The 19334-nt window shown below is 36.5% G+C and overlaps 2 protein-coding genes and 1 long non-coding RNA gene across 4 annotated transcripts in view; 1 reads left to right on the top strand and 2 right to left on the bottom strand.

Moving 5' to 3' along the window:
* Positions 1 to 15594, top strand: LOC103129244 (single-minded homolog 2). 2 transcript variants are annotated; one of them, XR_001659917.1, is made up of 11 exons: positions 1 to 811; positions 2603 to 2679; positions 4136 to 4225; positions 4491 to 4599; positions 4798 to 4883; positions 8077 to 8276; positions 8441 to 8547; positions 9085 to 9232; positions 9331 to 9478; positions 10784 to 10909; positions 15584 to 15594. XR_001659917.1 is itself a non-coding variant. In XM_007540270.2 (10 exons), the coding sequence occupies exons 1-9, from the start codon at positions 637 to 639 to the stop codon at positions 9476 to 9478; spliced, it is 1140 nt and encodes a 379-aa protein (XP_007540332.1). In that variant the 5' UTR covers positions 1 to 636; the 3' UTR covers positions 10784 to 13868. The 2 variants fall into 2 exon arrangements, 1 of the variants encoding a protein (XP_007540332.1); XM_007540270.2 differs by lacking the exon at positions 15584 to 15594 and having other exon boundaries at positions 10784 to 13868.
* Positions 13022 to 19334, bottom strand: part of LOC103129246 (biotin--protein ligase) — a gene marked incomplete at its 5' end in the record, with an annotated part of 15184 nt that continues 8871 nt past the window's right edge. The window contains 3 exons of the mRNA XM_007540272.2: positions 13022 to 14335; positions 15090 to 15303; positions 15432 to 15546. Coding sequence (XP_007540334.2) covers positions 14164 to 14335; positions 15090 to 15303; positions 15432 to 15546 — 501 coding nt within the window. The remainder of the gene's footprint in view (positions 14336 to 15089; positions 15304 to 15431; positions 15547 to 19334) is intronic.
* On the bottom strand, positions 18445 to 18831 carry LOC107834134 (uncharacterized). Its single transcript, XR_001659919.1, has 2 exons — positions 18677 to 18831; positions 18445 to 18606 (listed from the first exon to the last, which is right to left on the bottom strand). It is a non-coding gene; the product is annotated as an uncharacterized LOC107834134 (long non-coding RNA).

Genomic DNA, 19334 nt, shown 5'->3' on the forward strand with positions numbered 1-19334 from the left:
GGTACTTATAATCTTATCTACCAATCTGAGATTGAAGAACTGTTATTAAATTGAAGGTCCAGCATGAAATTTACAGAAGAACCATGTTTATGTGAAACAAAAATTTATTTTTGAGGAAGGATGCTGCAGCATCTTTCCTTATAAATGTGAGAGATTTCTGACTCAGGGCAGACTTTACACCCTCCCCCCCTCCACACACACACACACACACACACACACACACACACACACACACACACAGAGAGACAGAGAGAGAAAGAGAGAGAGGGAGAGAGAGAGAGAGGCAGGCAGCTGAAAGTGTTAGGAACCTTCCTCAGACCTCTCCCACGGCACAGCATGTTGGCTCTTGCCAGACGATTCTGCAACTTAATTTTTCACACACTGCGTTGAGCTGAATAAGAGAAGGCTTGTTAAAGTTTTGAAGAGGTTAGTTTGCGGTTACAGAGGAAGTGCAGTGGAATCCGGAAAGGTTTTTTTTTTTTTTTTTTGCATGAAAATGACTTGGCGTCCATCATTTCAAGGTTAGAGACAGTCATCATGATGTTCCAATGCATGTTGTTAGAACGCGTTTTTCTGGGAACAGATCGTGAAAGAAGCTAGTTGGCGTTTTTTTGTGTGCAAAATTCCGTCCCAGAGATGAAAGAGAAATCTAAAAACGCCGCAAAGACGCGGAGAGAAAGAGAGAATGGGGAGTTTTATGAGCTGGCAAAACTGCTTCCTCTGCCGGCGGCCATCACCTCCCAACTGGACAAGGCCTCCATCATCCGGCTGACCAGCAGCTACTTGAGGATGAGAGCTTTCTTCACAGAAGGTAAGAGATTTTTGCCAATTCAAGAACTATAGAAGGCCTTACAGTTAAAGTCAGTTCAAAGCATGTGGTATCTATTCTTTCTCCAAAAAAATATCGAAACTATAATAATAATAATAATAATAATAATAAAAACATAAAATGCTAAAAACGTTCATTTTGCTCGAACTAGACAACGTCGCTTTCCGGTTCTTTATACTCATGATGATCATTAAAAACTGCTCTAATTAATTATTTTTTTTTACAGTTTTACAGTATAAATCTGCATCATTGATTGTATTTCATAATGCAGTAATAACATAAACTCGAGTCTTATGATTTTTGTACATTTATTTTATTAGAATGTTTTTTAGTATTTTATAATTCTATGCAAACTAAACTATGTTTAGCTTCCATTATAGGCTAGGTTTACTACTTCTAGTATTTTGTTTTTACTAATATTCGTCAATAGTAATAATAAAGAAACAATAATAACATCAACATCAATAATAATAAACGCATTACAATTCATCATCATCCATCATCTTCTTCTTCTTCTTCTTATTATTATTATTGTTATTATTCATAATAATAATAATAATAATAATAATAATAATAATTTTACCCTAACCCTTACTATTATTGTTAATGTTAATTATTTAAGTTTATAACTATATCTCGCCCGTTGATAGCTGGAGATAGGCACCGGCACTCCTCCCGAACCCAATGGGATAAGGGTGTAAGAAAATGCAGCAAGAATCTAGAAGGTCTTGGGTTTGAGTCTCTTAAAGACATTATTTAGCTCGGTGCTATTCTAGAGAATAAAAAAGTTTCTGCATATTTATTCTGGAGTCTGGATCATATCATATGTAGCAGCCCAATCAGCTGATGGGCATTCATAAACTCAGTGGGAATGTGAATATTCACAGTAGGCAGTTCAGTGTTTGGAATGAAGATACATTACCTAATGGTCACATGTCCAGACTTGCACTATCCAATTAAATCCATATTAAGTGATTAATGAAGCAGTTTCTTTTTTAGAAGTTCTGATCCAAAGACAACGACTACTGCCTTGTCAGAATTTACAAGAGATTTATGGAATAATTTTTCAGTATGTTTACAGAAGCAATTTTCTAAACCTTAAAAATTTATATCATTTGTATTTGCATTTTTATATATACATATAGATTTACCGTTCATTTCTGAAGTCTATTCAATTTTGAAGCCAGGAATTGTATAATCCATTTTTGTATATTATTGATCTGTACCTTTACATCATAAATGGAGCCTTCTTTATTATTTCAAGGTCAGGGACTAGCTTACAGAACTCCCTCATATTCACTTCTTCACCCCAAACAGAAAATCCCCTTCATTCTTTATTTTAATCATCCTTTCAGCAACAGTTGCTGAACTTATTTCATCGACTGGTTCATAGGTGTGGTCAGTTGAAAAGTGTGTGATTTCAAAGGCAAAATAAAAAGACTGAGATGGTCTTTGTGTTTAAAGTAGAGAAATTTGGTCAGTGCTTAGCAAATCTGGCCATGCAAGTCTGGGATGCTGTTACATTAACAGATTGAGAGCTTTTATTTGTGGAGAATGTTAACAATAAACCTGCACAATATTATAATAGTGGATGTACTGGTAGCAAAAAAACTGCTTGGACAACAGTAGATATTAGCCATTTAGCTGTATCTGATATTAAAGTTCTCAATGCCAGTAATGTATTTGATAACACTTGTTTATGTATCTATACATATTATACACAGGTACATATATAATTTGAAATATCTTTACATCTTTGTATCCATCATGTAGGTATGAGCGGATGGAGCAATTTGCCAAGTTTGGGTCTGAACATCTTGACCAAAGACCTGAGCTCCCACCTTTTACAAGTAAGTACATTGTCTTTTACTTTCTCCTGCTGTTGTTTGAATATGACATGTTGTAGTGTTTTGAATTAAAGTAATGCTTTGTACTCAGTTAGTTTTAATGCTTTCCATAGGCTGCGTATATCTTTTCTAACAGAAGGTAAACATCTATTATTAAGTTGAACTAAGCTGTCAAGTTTGAAAAAAATGAATTTAACCTTTGCTCTACTTGTCATCCCAAGGATCAGGTATAAAACCTAAGGGAAACTTCTCCAGACTGTTGCACCTTGACTGTAGAATGAGCTATCTTTGTTTTTATGTTATCTTCAAAATCTTTATTCATTTAAATAGCAGCTAAAGACATTCTTATGTAAGTCACTCTCTTTGCCTTTAATTTACGTTTTGCTCAATCATGATTGGATCTTTGTGAAGAACTGTGATTTTTATATGTGAAAATTTTAACTGTGAAAAAGGTTTGCAGCAAAATGCTGGAAAAGTGCATTTGGGTTATGCAATGATCAAAGCACCCTGCAAACCCATTTCTGAATGGCTCAGAAAAAGAGAAGGCATTCAGACTTAAATTTGATTGAGGTGCTGTGGTAGAACTGCAAACTGGTAATGCATACTTCAAAACTAACAATGTGGTTGAATTAAAGCAATTCTGCAAAGAAAGTGGACCAAAATTCCCCCACACCAATGACAGTTATCCCAAAACAGCAGATGACGGTTGTTGAAAGTTTAGGAGGCAATTATTTTTCTCACAAGGTGGTTCAGGTCATCATTTAATTTTCTTCCCGTGAAAATTAAATGATGATTTGAAACTTGCTTATTTTATCTGCATAGCTATGTTTTTCTGGAATTAAAATGCATGTGATGATTTGAAACAAAAAACTTGGGAAAAAAGCAAAAACTGCAGACATCTCTTTCTCACAATACAAATAGGATTACATTTAAGTGAAAACTGCTGTATGATATAGTAGGCTTTCATGGGTAGAGACTTTATTACCAAGGTACAAATCGGTAAACATTTTACTATCTACTTGTGATAAAAAAGCCCTGTCAACAGTGTGTTGCCATGACTTTCCCCAGGTTATTCACCATCTGATTGTTTCAAAATGTGACCAGTGTCCCATAACTTTCAAAATGCAAACATTCCCGCATTAATGATGGCTTCTATTGCTGCTAAGTTCTGTGCATGAGTCATTACATTTTGGGGTAATGTTTTTGATTACAGAAATAGGAACCAATATCTGTGCCTTTGAAACACAATATTAGCTCATGATTACTGTGCTGCACTGTGGGACTATTGACTTAAATGTAATTCCGTATATACACAGCGTATAAGCCATGTTCATACAGATATTCTAAAATGCTGTAGAACCTTTTGCTTTGACAGGTGATAAGTACTTTCTCAAAAGCAAAACTATAAATCTTTCTTGCTGATGGAAAATGGCACGGATCTTGTCATTGTGCTTTTCAGACGCTAGATGGCTTTCTGTTTGTTGTTGCATCTGATGGGAAAATCATGTACATCTCCGAAACAGCATCTGTCCACCTCGGCTTGTCCCAGGTAGGACCCTAGCTCAGATCTGTGGATTTTTTCTTGTATGATACAATTCATTCAATTACTTTAAAAAAAACAACAAAAAAACTGTTTTTTGCCAGGTTTGTCCCATTGAGATTGATGGGACAAGCTACTACAATATTTATAAGGATTACTTCGAGTAGCTTACATTTTGTGTCTGTAAGCACTTGATCTGTTAGTGTTTAGTTGTGACAATGAACACTACACAGCCTAGAAGAAATACTAACTGCTGCAAATATGCATGTTGCAGGTTGAGCTAACAGGAAACAGTATATTTGAATACATCCACCCATCAGACCATGACGAGATGACAACAGTACTAAGTTTTCAACAGCCACCTCACCATCACTTCTGTCCAGGTACCTCAAGCTCTCACAATTTAGGTTGTTCTAAAGTGTTTTTAATGTTCTCATTTTAATGAATAATAATAATTCAAGATATTACAACACTTAAACTAGATGAGAGAAATCAAAATGGAAAATCCTTTCAATCTGCTGAGTGTGGGGCGACACACCTGTGACAACATGTGACTCAACCCTTTGGTTTCTATGCTTCAGAATACGAAGTTGAACGATCCTTCTTTTTGAGGATGAAATGTGTCCTTGCCAAAAGGAATGCAGGATTGACATGTGGGGGCTATAAGGTATGTGCAGCATGTTTTGTTTTATTCTAATTTACGATTTCTCACAGCACTGATAACTTCAATATTATCTAGAGCTCTAACCTGTAAACTGTGCATAAAGCTCAGGGAACCTAAAAATCCCATGGCAAAAGAGGAGAGACACCAGTTTCAACACAACCAATAAAAGTATTTTTTTTTTAATCAAATGAAATTCAGTTTGTATGATGTGTTTTTCACACACCCTAATCAGTTTGTCATGTTCAGATTTTTAAAAGTTGAGTATGCAAATGTTGTATGTCCAGAAAAGCAGAAGAAACTAAACAAAAACATGCACTATCTGTGCAGGTTTTTAACCCTTTCATACAAAAGGGTTAAAATAAAGAGGGATTCTGTAAGCAAGCAACCATGTTCAGGCAGCCTGGGAACACTGAATCCAGAACCCTAAAGTGAACTTAACCTGCTTCAGGTTAAGTTCTATGGTGTCAAATTTATGTCATGAATCCACCACAAAAATGTATTACACTTCTCGCGAGCACAATTCAGTTACCACAAGGTTGTTATAGTAATAAAACTAGCTAATAGTTAATAACTATTGCCTATTACTTTCAAATTGTGATTTTATTGGTTGTTATGTAATAAACACTATAAGATCTGTAATACAATGTGACTGCATTTACTTCACATGTTTTCGCATCCACCTGAATAATATGTAATTGCGCCACTGACGCTAACATCCCAGAATGCCTGCGACTCCCACAACTGTGCCACAAGATGCCAAGGATCAATCTGAATGTGGATCGTGTAGTTCGTAGTGAATTCAAATTGATGCCTCCATTGCACTGGGGAGTGTAATACATGATCGTGGTGGACTTTTGACGTAAATTTGATACCATAAAATCCAAACATCCTACTTCCTTGCTATGTTATGGATGGGAACATGGGTGGGCTGTGAGTGTGTCGGTTGACACTACGATGATGTCATTTTACCTGTGTACTTTAGGTGTCCAGTTTCTCTGAAATCTCTTGGCATAATGGTTTGATGCAAGTTGCCCCATTGACACTGTATGTGCTCTTACGCCATAATTGATAAAAAGATTTGGATCTCAAGATTTGACCATGGAATTATGGATTTGCTACCACTATGGTTTCGTCGCAGATTCTACCAATCACATCACTTCCTTGCATGTATGGCTTGACCCAGCCAAAAAAAAAACAAAAAAAAAGGAGAAGAAAAAGGGGAGAAACCATGCAGGATCTGCAAATGGAGACTCTGGCTGGGGATGACTGGGAAAAACCTGTCAGCCATGCCACATCTGTGGAGAAGTTAAAACTCCTCTGCATGAAGCTGATGCTCACCTGCAATCTGGAGCATTACTCATATTTGTGTGTGTATATATACTGTGTGAAAGTATATACATATATATATCAGTAACGTGCGGTCAGGGTAGGCAGAGCCTCACCTGTCATCATGGAAGAATAGTAATAAAATCATTTATATTGCTATTTTCACCCTGTAATTTGTACTATAAAGTATCTATTTTTTTTTACTTAGCTTAACCAATTCTGAGTAGAAAAGACATGGCGAGGATAGACTTGGCTTTGGATGAACGGATATTTTTGTGCAGAATTAGCGGTACATGGATTTCATTGATAAGTAAAGGTAAGACAGCAATAAGACGTTTTTGTTTAGTTTTTTTTTAATGAAATATGCGTTTTGCGGGCTACAGTTTGTATGTCTAAATAATTCAGTAAAGCAGAAGCGGTAGCTAATCTACCACAGCAATTATTTATTAATAAAACATTAAGCCTAAAACGTACTACAACGACATACTGAATATTCTGTTATGTGTGCAAATTTCTTGAATGTTTTTTTGGTGTTAAATCCTAAAACATGAAGTGGCATTGTTGTCAGTTGCTATGGCAACTAGTCTGCGTGCAGCGTGGAGAATACCTCTTTCCCTTTGCTGTGGATCATAGCACAAAATTACCTACATTTCAATGTTTCACTGAGTTAACGCGGCTATAGATGACATATAAAAGATTAGTCTTTTTGCCTCCCAGCGTTGTATGCCTGCGAGAAATTTCCGTACATCCAATAACATTCATGGTGTCTAGCCCCAGTCTCACTCCAGCTGCTTCATCTGCAAAAAGCAAACATCCTGAAGTTCATCACCATTTCTCACCCATCTTTTCACTATTATTCCTTTACATTCTGTCCATCGGCAACCATAAAATTATCAGACAGACCTGACAGTATCCAGTTTACTTTTGGAACCCAGTCATGATGGACTTAACTACATAGGGGACACAGAGACTGATATAATAAATGTTAATCCCAGAATGCATAACAATCAAAAGATAAATATGCTTTTAATTAAATCTACATTTCTGCATTTATTTTTTTATTCACTAACATAAAGTCATCTGAATTGAGAAAAGTTTTCAAAACCTTTGTCATTTGTGTTTGTTATAATGTAAAGCACTTTGAAATGCCTTGCTGCTGAAATGTGCTATACAAATAAAATTTGATTGATTGATTTATTACTATGATCTACTTATTGAGCAAGCAAAGATTTTGTCCACTGTTCTGAAATAAATTGGCTTTTCAACAGTATTCTTAGTGACTTTCTTAAACTGACTGTCAGAAATACTGGGCTACTACATCCTCTATTTTGTAAAAAAAAAAAAGGGGTACAAATGTGCAATAATTTTCACATTTGTACCCCTTTAAATCTTTTTTCAATTTGTTTTGAAGGTTCATTAAATTACTTCATCTCATCCAAAGAGCCCCACAAGCAATATGAAATAATTTTCTGTGTCCTTGTCAACAAGGACACAAGATGATAGGTATTTTTCTTAAACTACATAAAAAAGAACCACAGAAGTTTATTAGTTTTCAACCAAGCTTTTGCAAAAGGAGAGGACATAGCAAACCACTTCTACAAGCTGTTCGGGGTCTGCTTTACTGCATCTGGTACAGGGTGCTTCGAATCTGTGCAGAGTATGATGAAATTTGCAAGACTATCAAGGCATTCTGGAGAGAAATGTACTGTTAATATCAGAAAGCGAGGTTCCAGTCACAGGGCTAGAAGACCACAATGGTCACATTGAAGACCATTGCAGACTTTTCAGTCATTAAGAGACCTCCAACCATGTTGTCCTTGTGTGTATATGAAGTACCATGGGATAGTAGAACTGTCATGCTGTTTTCTAGGTGATCCATTGCAGTGGCTACCTAAAACTCAGTCTACACAGGACTGAGATGACGTTGTATGAATGCTGTTATCAGATTGTGGGTTTGGTGGGAGTCGGCCATTCCCTGCCCCCAAGTGGGATCACTGAGATCAAACTTCACAGCAACATGTTTATGTTTCGGGCAAACCTGGACTTAAAACTCATCTTTTTGGACATAAGGTAGGAGACACATTTGCTGCTTCCTGAAGAATCTCACCCAGACATGTAAAAATATGTTCTTTATATAGCTGTTTTCAAATATTGGCTGTTGCTAACCACGTCACTGCAGCCCTTTGCTTTTGAGATAAGTGTCTAACTTGTGTCCTCTACTGTGCTGGAGCCAGCGTTGCTGAGCTGACAGGCTTTGAGCCTCAAGATCTTATTGAGAAAACCCTCTACCACCATGTTCACACATGTGATGTTCTACACCTACGCTATGCACACCATTTATGTGAGTTTTCTAAATCTCTGGGAATATTTTCAGTTAATTTGCAATTAAGTAAGGAATATGAAAAGACCTCTAAAACTCTAAAAATAACTATAAAAATAGAAACTCTAAAAATAAAATGGACAATTGGTGATTCCACTGCAATAACATTTTCCTTTACCCCACAGAATGCCTAAGTTTCACAGTCTTTAAGACATCCTAGTTTAACTTTTATTTTGTGGTTGTCTCTCAGTTTAAAATCCTTCACATTACATATTGTACAAGTGATTGGTATTTTTGAATGTTAAAGTTCAAACCCAGCCACTCATGCTCATCAACAGTGATTTTTGAAACTGACTTTTAGGTTTATAGTAACATAGCAGTCAGTTTCCACTAGTTTACCAATGATAGTTATCTGAAAACCAAGGTGCTAAGCTTACTTCCCAGTTGCACCAAAGTGCTGTATTATTAACTAGTTAGCAGAAGTAAAACATGGAAGGTCCACCAGACCCTGAAAGATTTTACTAATTTTGTCTGATTATGGTCTTTGTGTTCTTTTAGTACTTATTAAAGGACAAGTGACAACAAAGTATTACCGCATGTTAGTAAAACATGGAGGCTGGGTGTGGGTGCAAAGCTATGCAACCGTTGTCCACAACAGCCGATCTTCCAGACCTCACTGCGTGGTCAGTGTGAACTACGTTCTCACGTGAGTTTGTGTCTTAGTGGCTTATCTGATATTCTCCATGAAGAATAAATGATAAGCCAGTTTAAAGCCTGAACGTCTGTATTTTTTTTTCCCCACAGAGACACTGAGTGCCAGGAACTGCAGTTATCTGAAGACCAAGTTGCCAAGCTTCCTTCACAGTTTGTCTTGAGTCAGGACAACCACAAACAGCTGAGAACTAAAGACGTACAGCAGAGGACCAAACTCAGATCAGCTCCATACACCTAGGTGGCTTTTCTTTTTTTGCTCATTTGTTTTTCTGCCTATTTTTTTTTTCAACTTAAGTGACCAGATGAACCTCTTACATTTTTATTTATTTTGTGATTAAATCCTAATAAGATTGTGACTAATTTAAAATAGTGCTTCTAATGTCAAAGAAGGTTGCAATTTTTTTTATTATGAGACAAGCCTATGGAAGAAAACTGGAGTTATGTAGGAAGGCAGGGCCTTACATTTATATTTATTCTAGCAAGTAGAGAAACATCTGTTTTTCAACAAACAGGTAACATTTAGGTATATTTGTTGAAGAAAAGTCTCACATCACAGCAACATAGTTAAACACAAAATTATGAAACCCAACTAAATAATTTGCCAACATGGGTTTGTTGATGTCTAGCAGGAGGTCATTAGGCTCCTCCAGCCAGTTATCTCCAGTTTCTCCCCATGGCACTGGAAAGAGAGATCCAAGAATCTAATTGACACCGTCTACAGAAAGAAAAGATCTGCTTTGACAAATGAAGCAGATCAGGTTTCCTGCAGCCCTAAATACAGTCTGAATGTCCAATATCCCTACAAACACCTACATGTGAATTCCCATTGCTGACTTTCTCATTCAGTTCCCTCTTCTCAACTGCCTCATTGGCTCTTTGGGCTTTAAAAGGCCTAGTGAGTATAATACTGAGAACTCTGCAGCCTCCAACAAACACGTGATGTTCACAGATTTAAAGAATCCTTAGAAGTACTATCTAGATCCATCCATTTCCTATACACCCTTGTCCCTTAGTGGGGTCAGGAGGGCTGCTGGTGCCTATCTCCAGTTAACATTTTGGGTGAGAGGCGGGGTCTTATACTAATAATTTTGTAATTTTGTATACAGGCTTTAAAATCCAGACCCACCTTCCAATATATTTTCTTTTGGTATTATCACAAGACAAAACAAGAAAGAAATCATTTAATATAGGCCAATCGGAAACTGACCTTTCTTCAAAGGTCAGTTTGGTATTGGTGTCCAAAGTTATTGGAGGAAGTTTGATAGACATTGCTGGCAATATTTTCCAACTAATTCTTCCTAAATAATAATAAAAAAAAAATATTGCAAATTTTCACTTAAACTGATAACTACACAGCTTTAGAAATATGACTGGAGCTAGTGTCGGTGTTGTCTTCTGTTATTTTTAGATAATCAAGCCTGTTAATGTTTAAGGATCCTAAAAGAGCACTTACATGCTGTACACATATTGGTCTTAACACATAATTCTTTACTAACTCACTGCCTGCATTTTTTAACCTTTCAAATTGTTTTTTTTTCTCCAGAACCTGGGCCGTCAGCAGATGTAGGTACTTAGAAGATTACCTCAGTAGTAGGTAATCAGCCTGCTCTCAGCTGTCTGAAGGACAAGTCAAAGGATCATTGCAGTACATGGAGGGGGTTTTGTCTACGTCACTGACTCCATTTATGGAGAAAACAAAGAATTTAAGGCTCAGAGTAAAACAGAATAGTGGACTTTGAGATGGTCTGACCCAAAGCTGCTTTTATCTCAGTGTGAAGTCTGATATCAAATAAGCATCGTATTGCATCATTTATACTCTGCCAGTTTCCATGGTGCTGGAGAAAAACTGTTGTGTACAGAAGCAAGTGCTCTACAGCCAGCAATGGAAAGAAAAAATCAATGGTTCATCTGCCATAATCAGAAATGATCCACCAGGGCGGATGGTCATTTTGTAATTCTTCAGAACAGAACTGTGGAATGCATGTTTACATGCATTTAATTTCTTGGGTTTCAAGGAAAATAAAATGCAGGGTCTACATATCTCTCTACGTGTTGATCAAGAATAAATAGCTCTTAAATAAGCTCTTGTTTTAGTGGGTAGTGAGAATATTGTAGTGTTTAAAACGGTTCAGAATGTTACATCATTTTAATTTAAATAAATTACTACTTTATAGTCCCATACACTGCAAGTAAAAGGCAAGATGAAAATTCACAGAATACAAGCAAAGTACAGAATCTAAAAACAATTACATGGCATTTAGTTAAAAGGAGCAAAATATGAATATAAAACTCTAAAAGCTAAGATTATCAGATATCTGGCCTGACATACTGCATGATTCTAGTGGTTGGAAAAAGGAATCAGCTCTGCTCCAATACTTCAGCTGAACAGCTGGTTAGCACCGGGATCATGTTCAGGTTTGACTAAGGCTGTAATACAACAAAGTGCTAGGAGTTATAGTGCTAATTACTAAAAGGTTATTGAGAGCAAAAAGGCTAAGCTTATGTAAATCCAGTGTGAGGAATAACAAACCACAGGTCAAAGTACACCCTGGTGGACCCGGAAAATAGTTCCACAGAAGAGACTGTCGTGTCCCCGTCTTTGGGTCAGTTTTTGACATTTTAAAAAAACAAACACACCACGAATTAATTAAAACCTCATATTTTGCACCTTGCAAACAAGTTACCCGGGTGTGTTGATCCAAAAAGAAAAAAAAAATAAAGTCAGCTCATTAAGTTAAAAGAATCTTCACCTATTTTGGAATGAGTGTTGTTTTACCAGGCAACTTACATAATACAATGTTCATGGTTGTATGTCAAAATATTGAAATAAATCGATTATGATATTCTCCGGCTGCTGTGTAATAAATATTTACCCAAATCTTTAAAGGTTTGTGTTCCTTTTGATGTTCAGTGTTCAAAATAAAAGCTTTTGAATAGACTTCAAAAATATGTAGCATAAATGTTTTATTGAGATTATTTTCTACAATTTGACTATTGTATTGACACTGTTAAAGACCCAGAAACTATGAAGAACACAGACACATCCGGACAAGGAGGAAAAAATAATATACATGAAGATTTCATGTTGATTCTGCCATGTCAGTGCAATTCTTCAGTGTCTTTAAGTGTAAGAAGCAAAGGACAATTTATGACTGCAACTAAACCCAAAACTGTAAAAAAAAAAAAAACAACCCAAGTAGCATGTTTTGCTATTACTCTAATAATATCCCCCTTTCTTCTACTGAGCTCTTCCTTTTTATGTAAGCAAAGAGGAGATGACAGTAAGTTATGTCCAAAACTGCTGCCTCAACATCCATAGATCTGTCTGTCTGGGTGAGTGATAAAAGGATTTGCTTTAAATTGGAAGACTGGGTTTAGTACGCCATCAGAGGTCGGTGGTCAAAAATGGATCTCCCATTTTCCCAAATGACTAAAACATCTGGGGTTAAATATCTGATGTTGTTTTCTATTGAGAGCTGTGAAAACTGCTGTGATCAGGTATGCGTCTAGAACAGGACACACAATTATCTGAAAAACCTTTATTTAGCTTTTGGTCATCACAGCACATGCTGCATTATTTATTGTTACTGTGCAACAGTAACAAACGAGAATCAACCCATTTAAGAAAAGGAGGATTCTTCTTCCAGAATTTACTGCAAAAATAACAGACTGGCTACATTTGTTGGTTTTACCTAGTAAAATTAAAAATTTGAAACACAACAGTGACCCAGACAATATTTGTATTGTCAGCCAACAAATGACTGGGACCCCAGGTAAACATGTAATTTAATTGCGTTTATTTTGTTCAAATGGAAAAGCATTTAGAAATAACCATTTTAACAAAATCCCCACAATAGTGGCATAGTCTTTAAATATATAAATGTGACATTTTTGTAGGTATTCTTTACTTTTTGAATGTTGATCCAAATATCTAAAATGTTTTAATAAGTAATCCATTACTTCATGTTCCCATGACGAGGAAGGAAAGTGCTCACTTTTGCTAAAAAAAAAAAAGGAAATGGAAACTCATCATGCACAGATGTGTGCTGATCATCATTGTTCAGGCAGTGACTGTAAGAGAGGAACAACTTACCTGAAGTTCTTTTCTCCAGTAAGAGTAATAACAGAGATCTGAACAAGGATCAGCAAGGCAACGTAAGTAACATTTCATTTTAACCTTTCTTTCAAAACTTGGTGGTGCTTTCTTTCAAAAGTGGTGCCTGTAATTGTGGAGAGTGCTGTATGAAGCTGCTTGTTCCTGTAAATGCAAGTCACCATAGTTTAAGGAGTAGCAACAGATTTGTGTAAAATAATAGTATTTTAGCAACCATTCACTCTGTTTCATTTCAGGGGACATATGATTGGATCAGAGACAGAGATTGTTTTTATTGCATCTTTTACAAGATGCTACATTGCACCAAAAGTGCAATGTTGTTGAGGGCAGAATTTTTACTTCTCACAAAATGACATCCAATTTGATGACCTACCCTCCCTCCCCCCAACCTGGAAGTGTTTGTGGTTCTCAAACACTTCCAGAATTTTTAGGTTGCTCAAAAACCAACTTTTTGGACAATGCTCAGTGTCAGTTGAAGCCAATTTCTTTCTGCAGGTTTCAGCTGATGAAATACTAAAAAAGACAAAAATAAGCCACCACAGTTATCCATAAAAAAGTTCAGGTTATGGTCCAACTATTTTTGGTCACTCTAAAAACAAAAACAGTTTACAAAGTAGTCCTTCCAAACAGGAAGCAAATGTAAGAAGGTTTAGCAAATTCATTATATAACTGGAGCATATATGGATTTTGTCAGATGTCAAAAAAAACCCTGTTGGCTTTCAAATATTACTCGACCAAACCTTCTCTTTCACACTGAACGATGGTGTTGCTTCAGAGTAGAAAGTTATTAGGAATAAAAGCAGCTTATCCTAGCGCTGCTTCATGACCACAAGGTTCTTCAACATGTCAAACGAGTTTCCATCAGGCTCCACAGAGACCATTCCTTCCTCTTTACTGCACACTTGCAGAAAGCCGTTGTCATCCAGACCAACCACCTGCGCTTCTGGTCCTTCCTCACTCCATAGACGGACCTGAGTCCCACTGTGGCCAAAGCAAAGACAGTTTAAAGCCAGCATGTTCTTATCAGGTTCCAAAATCCTATTCAAACTATGTCTGAATTTCATGTTTTCAAAGTAATCAGTTTTACTTAAAAATGCAGGATCAATAACATTTCAACACTGATTGATTTCAACAAGAACACAGGAAACATCACTTGATCAACTGTTTTAAGGTGAGTCAATGCAAAAGACACACGTTACTGCACCCAGTAGATTTCAGAAGTATGACATGGTTTAATACTTATCTTATTAACTGGGAACACTGAGTTCTATCATATTTGTTCTTTTGTTGTCAACAAATGAGCTACTGCTAATGATCCTGTGTAGAGTGAAGTGGATTTGAATAACTGTTATTGTTTGACAGTATTGCTTCTGGCACAAACCAGCATAATTCTTTTTTCTTCAGAAAGATTATCTGATTTTTTTTTTTACATATGTCTAGAGTGTTTGAAAAGGTCATATCTTGTTCTGCTTGATAATATCTGCATCAGAGGAGTTTCTGGAACTACTATACTTATAGATGTGTAACCACACTTACACATCTTTCTTTCCCCTCTCCCCCTCCATAAAATTTTAAACATTGAGAGGAGCTGGAGTTCTGCTTTGAGATGTTCCAGGCAAAATAGTGCTATTGGAAAGAAGTTTTGCAAAGCTGCTCATGTATGATGGCTATCTAACTTTTCTCAGTAAGGAATATTGAGAATAAAGCAGTAGAGGCAGTAGTTTGAAGCACACACCTGTGAAGCCATCTTTTATAGTAAGTAGGCAGAACAGCGTCTGGGCCTCTTTGCTGGAAACTGGTGATGAACATTTCGAGGCAGTTCATAGTGAGAGCGATGACCTGAGAGCAGCTGAGGGGCTCAAGGCTGCAGTCGTTCTGTGTGTTGTACTGCTGGATCAGGTCATTAATGCATACTGTGGGGTTGCTGTTTGTCACATTAAAGCCACATCCTAGAGGCAAATGTTAAAGAGGAAAAAGGGGGAAAAAACGAGAGGAGGGAAGTGGTGTGTTATGATGTCTCTAGAGAGGGCGTGTTACAATAGCCATAGACTATGTTGCTAACGCCCTGGGTTGTTACCTATAAGCAGATGAAAAGTTGATCCTACAAAAGTCGATGTTACCAGAACTCCTCCAAGCTTTATCAGGTTACTGTAGTAGATATCATTGGGCCACTTCACCCTCAGGTCTATTTCCTGATGAATATTAAAACATGGTTAAAGTTAGTAAAAGAGTACTTTTGTTAGGAATTCCCATTGCTCATGTTTTGCAGTACACAAAAAAGGATTTGTAATTGTATGTATTTACTCAAAATTCATGGCAGTAAAAAATACAAAGAACTATAAGAATTTGATGCAATGTAAATAATGAAATTATGCTTGTGGTGTCTTTTTTTACTTCATGTCACATTGGAATAAAATTTTAGATTTCTGTGATTTAATAACTTACAATGTGGTTTTTCAGAGTTAAGTCACATTTTTCTTTGCATTTTTTGAGAAAAACATTAGCACTATTTGCAAACAAAACAAAACTTTCAACCTTTGTCACATTACATTATATTTTTCACCATTAATAGTGGAGAAAAAGTGTAATCTGAGGTATGTTGGTCAGATTTTATCTGAGAGATTTCAGTTTGTTCATGTGAACGATAAATCCTCCTCACAATCCAGGGTTAGTTGTGGAGTACCATAGGGTTCTGTGCTTGGACCAATTCTTTTTACTGTACATATTCTTCCAGTTAGTAAAATTATCAGAGCATGGGATGAATTCCCACTGTTATGCTGATGAAACACAGCTATATTTAATCATAAATCCTGACTATTTGTGTCAGTTTGGAATTGACACAAAAACCTGGATGACAAAAGTTTCTGCTTTTAAATTTTGTCAAGACAGAAGTTGCTCTCTTTGATTGGGGGCAATGGCCTACATCTGTCTGTTGTCTTTGGCAAAACAATAGACAGGAAGCCTTACTTCTGTCAGTCTGCCAAAGGGCAGCTGGAGCTATAATACAGCTTACCATCGTCAGCACATGTGAATGTGTGTGAATGACTATGGCTGTATAATTAAATCGATTCTACGATATGTAGCGATATTTTTCCCCCTTGAAAGGTATTGATTTTTCATATGCGAGTATCGATCCATTAACCCATAGGGGTTCCATAGGCTTATACATCTTTTTTACATGTCTGATTTGTGACGGCGTAGCAGCAATACTCCGCCTCCCCCGATCTCATTTTCAACTTGTGCATATTATAAACTACACACCAATTTTTAAATTGTGTTAATAGGCCAAGTAAAACCAGAGTTACTGTATGCTAAATTAAGTAAACCGTATTTTTCCGAATGTCAGAGAAATGTCAAAAAATAGCTTTTCCGGTTATGTGAAAGGGAGTGAGCTTCCAAACGTAAAAAAGGAAACGCAACATTATATTCCTTTGGTTTAAGAAATCTCAAATCTTCAACAAATAACAATGGGCTGTATTTTGTTGCTAAGAAACAAAGAAAAGTTGCTCAAGTTATGGTGAAAGAGAAGCGGAATGGAGTAGCGGCAAAAGCGGTGAGATCGCGAAATTAATCCAAAGTTTGGATATTGGAACGATCGGTGGCATCCACTTCGTAATTTGTTTTAGCTTAGTGGTTTCTGTTCTGTATATAAAGGAAAAATGAACGCGCAGCAGGCAGTGGTGCTCTGTTTGGAGCTGGAAGACGAAGAGGGGAAACCCGCAGCAGGAGTCTGGGCACAGTGAGGATTGCCATGACGATGAAGGCAGATCGGTCATTCTTATTAGCAACTGACAAAGAGTATCAGAGACTGAGAGTACGATGAGATCCTGGCAGTCTGAGAGGCAGCTACTACTCAGAGAACCAAGCAGGGAAATGGCGGCCCTGCGCAGCTGCAAGGAGTCGATCACTACGAGGTGAGGCAGAGCCACTCCCCCAGCAGCTAGTGGTAAGCGGCTTACAGCCACGACTAACTCCGGGAGTCAAGGTGGAAAAGCCTTTTTCCCATAGTCCAAAAGACTTTATTTTACCTCCCTACCCCAATAAGAGCCAGGTATTGTGTAGTTGATGCTTTTAATCAGTTTTCAGTTAATTAAATCCAACTGAAAATTGATTATATCCAAGTCTATGGAACACAAAACGTCACCAAAATCACTCTGTCCCTCTAAAATCTTTCAGAAAATCATAAAAGTATATCGAAGCGTATCGATTGCCGAATATCGTGATATATATCGTATCGTGAACAGAATATTGTGTATCATATCGTGCGATTATTGTATCACTACACCCCTAATGTAGACCCTTTGGGGTCCTCTGGACAAGATAAAGGATTATGCAAATACAGACAATTTACTATTTACCACTAGTTTTTCACCCAACACTGTTACATGATTTAGGATCAATATTAAGTTTTAAGCTGTCCACTTACAAGCCATGACATTTTGAACACAACTACATTTGGCATTGTACAGCTGGATAAAGGCAAGTCATGAAATTGTGCTTATTTGTTGATTTCGTCATTGAGCAAAATTTATTAGAATTAGGAAACTTTATTGTGTCAAATATTAACATTAGGTAAAATGTAATCAACTATGATTAATTAATTATGAAATCTTTGATTAATTTGATAACTTCATTAAATTGTGCCCCACTGTTACTTTTTTGCCATCAAAATTGTCTCAATTCAGCTATTTGCCTTATGACAATAGCTTGAACATACATTGTATAATATCATTTGTAGGTATGTGATGATATTGTTGGATTATGTTTTCCTTTGTGTATTTTATTGATTATTACTTATTTCGACTCTTAAATGTTCTTAAGCTTTCTATCCTCATCTTGATGTGCTAGTGGTCTGCTCAAGTTAAATAGTTAAGAGTCATATGGTGTACATTGTCCCTTTTTAAATAAAGTCAAAGTGTGACTATTGCTGTTACCATGCTACGTATTATGTTATTCATGTAAAAAAATATTTTTTTAGCTCATTGTGTTTTGCAGAGGCATCACAGTCAAACGGAACTTCACGCTATACAGCAATCCATTAATGTAAGTGTTAGAAGAGATGAGCTGAGGGTGTGTTCAAGCCTGATATACCTGATATCCAGGAAGTGTGCGAACAGCTTCCACGATGGCTAAAGCAGCCAAATGTTGTAGGAAAGGAATTCTTTGACCAAGCTTGGAGTTCAACTCAACTTGGACCCCAACTGTGAACATTGCACAGCCTAGTGGGCTGAGCCAAGCATTTCTGCCTCGGCCTGAAAAAGCAAGAAAATTATTTATTTCAAAACACAGTGTAAAAGGTGTTTTTGCATGTTTAGCACTAACCTCTTCCTAGTGTTTGTCGAGCAGCTACTGCTACCAAACCAGTGTTCTTTGGTAAGTGCAGCATCATCCTGTGAGAAACCAGTGAATAATTGTGGTTATTAGGATATCTGACTTCATGACACCTTCAATTAACTATTTATACTTCTTTTGTTTTGCTTTATTTTGAAGACATCTTGGAAATTTTATTTCTATCATAACAAAACTTAACACTATTTTTAATTTTGATTTGCATAATAATAAACATACAATGAAGGTAAGTAGTTGCTGACACCAAAGTGTAGCTACTGAAGAATTGTCACTNCTCTGGACAAGATAAAGGATTATGCAAATACAGGCAATTTACTATTTACCACTAGTTTTTCACCCAACACTGTTACATGATTTAGGATCAATATTAAGTTTTAAGCTGTCCACTTACAAGCCATGACATTTTGAACGCAACTACATTTGGCATTGTACAGCTGGATAAAGACAAGCCATGAAAGTAAAGTAAGATTACAGTTTCCATTGAACTGAGGTAGAAATTGTGCTTATTTGTTGATGTCGTCATTGAGCAAAATTTATTAGAATTAGGAAACTTTATTGTGTCAAATATTAACATTAGGTAAAATGTGATCAACTATGATTAATTAATTATGAAATCTTTGATTAATTTGAT

Source organism: Poecilia formosa, unplaced genomic scaffold, assembly GCF_000485575.1.
Source record: "Poecilia formosa unplaced genomic scaffold, Poecilia_formosa-5.1.2 Scaffold530, whole genome shotgun sequence".
In the NCBI taxonomy this organism is placed as follows: Eukaryota; Metazoa; Chordata; class Actinopteri; order Cyprinodontiformes; family Poeciliidae; genus Poecilia; species Poecilia formosa.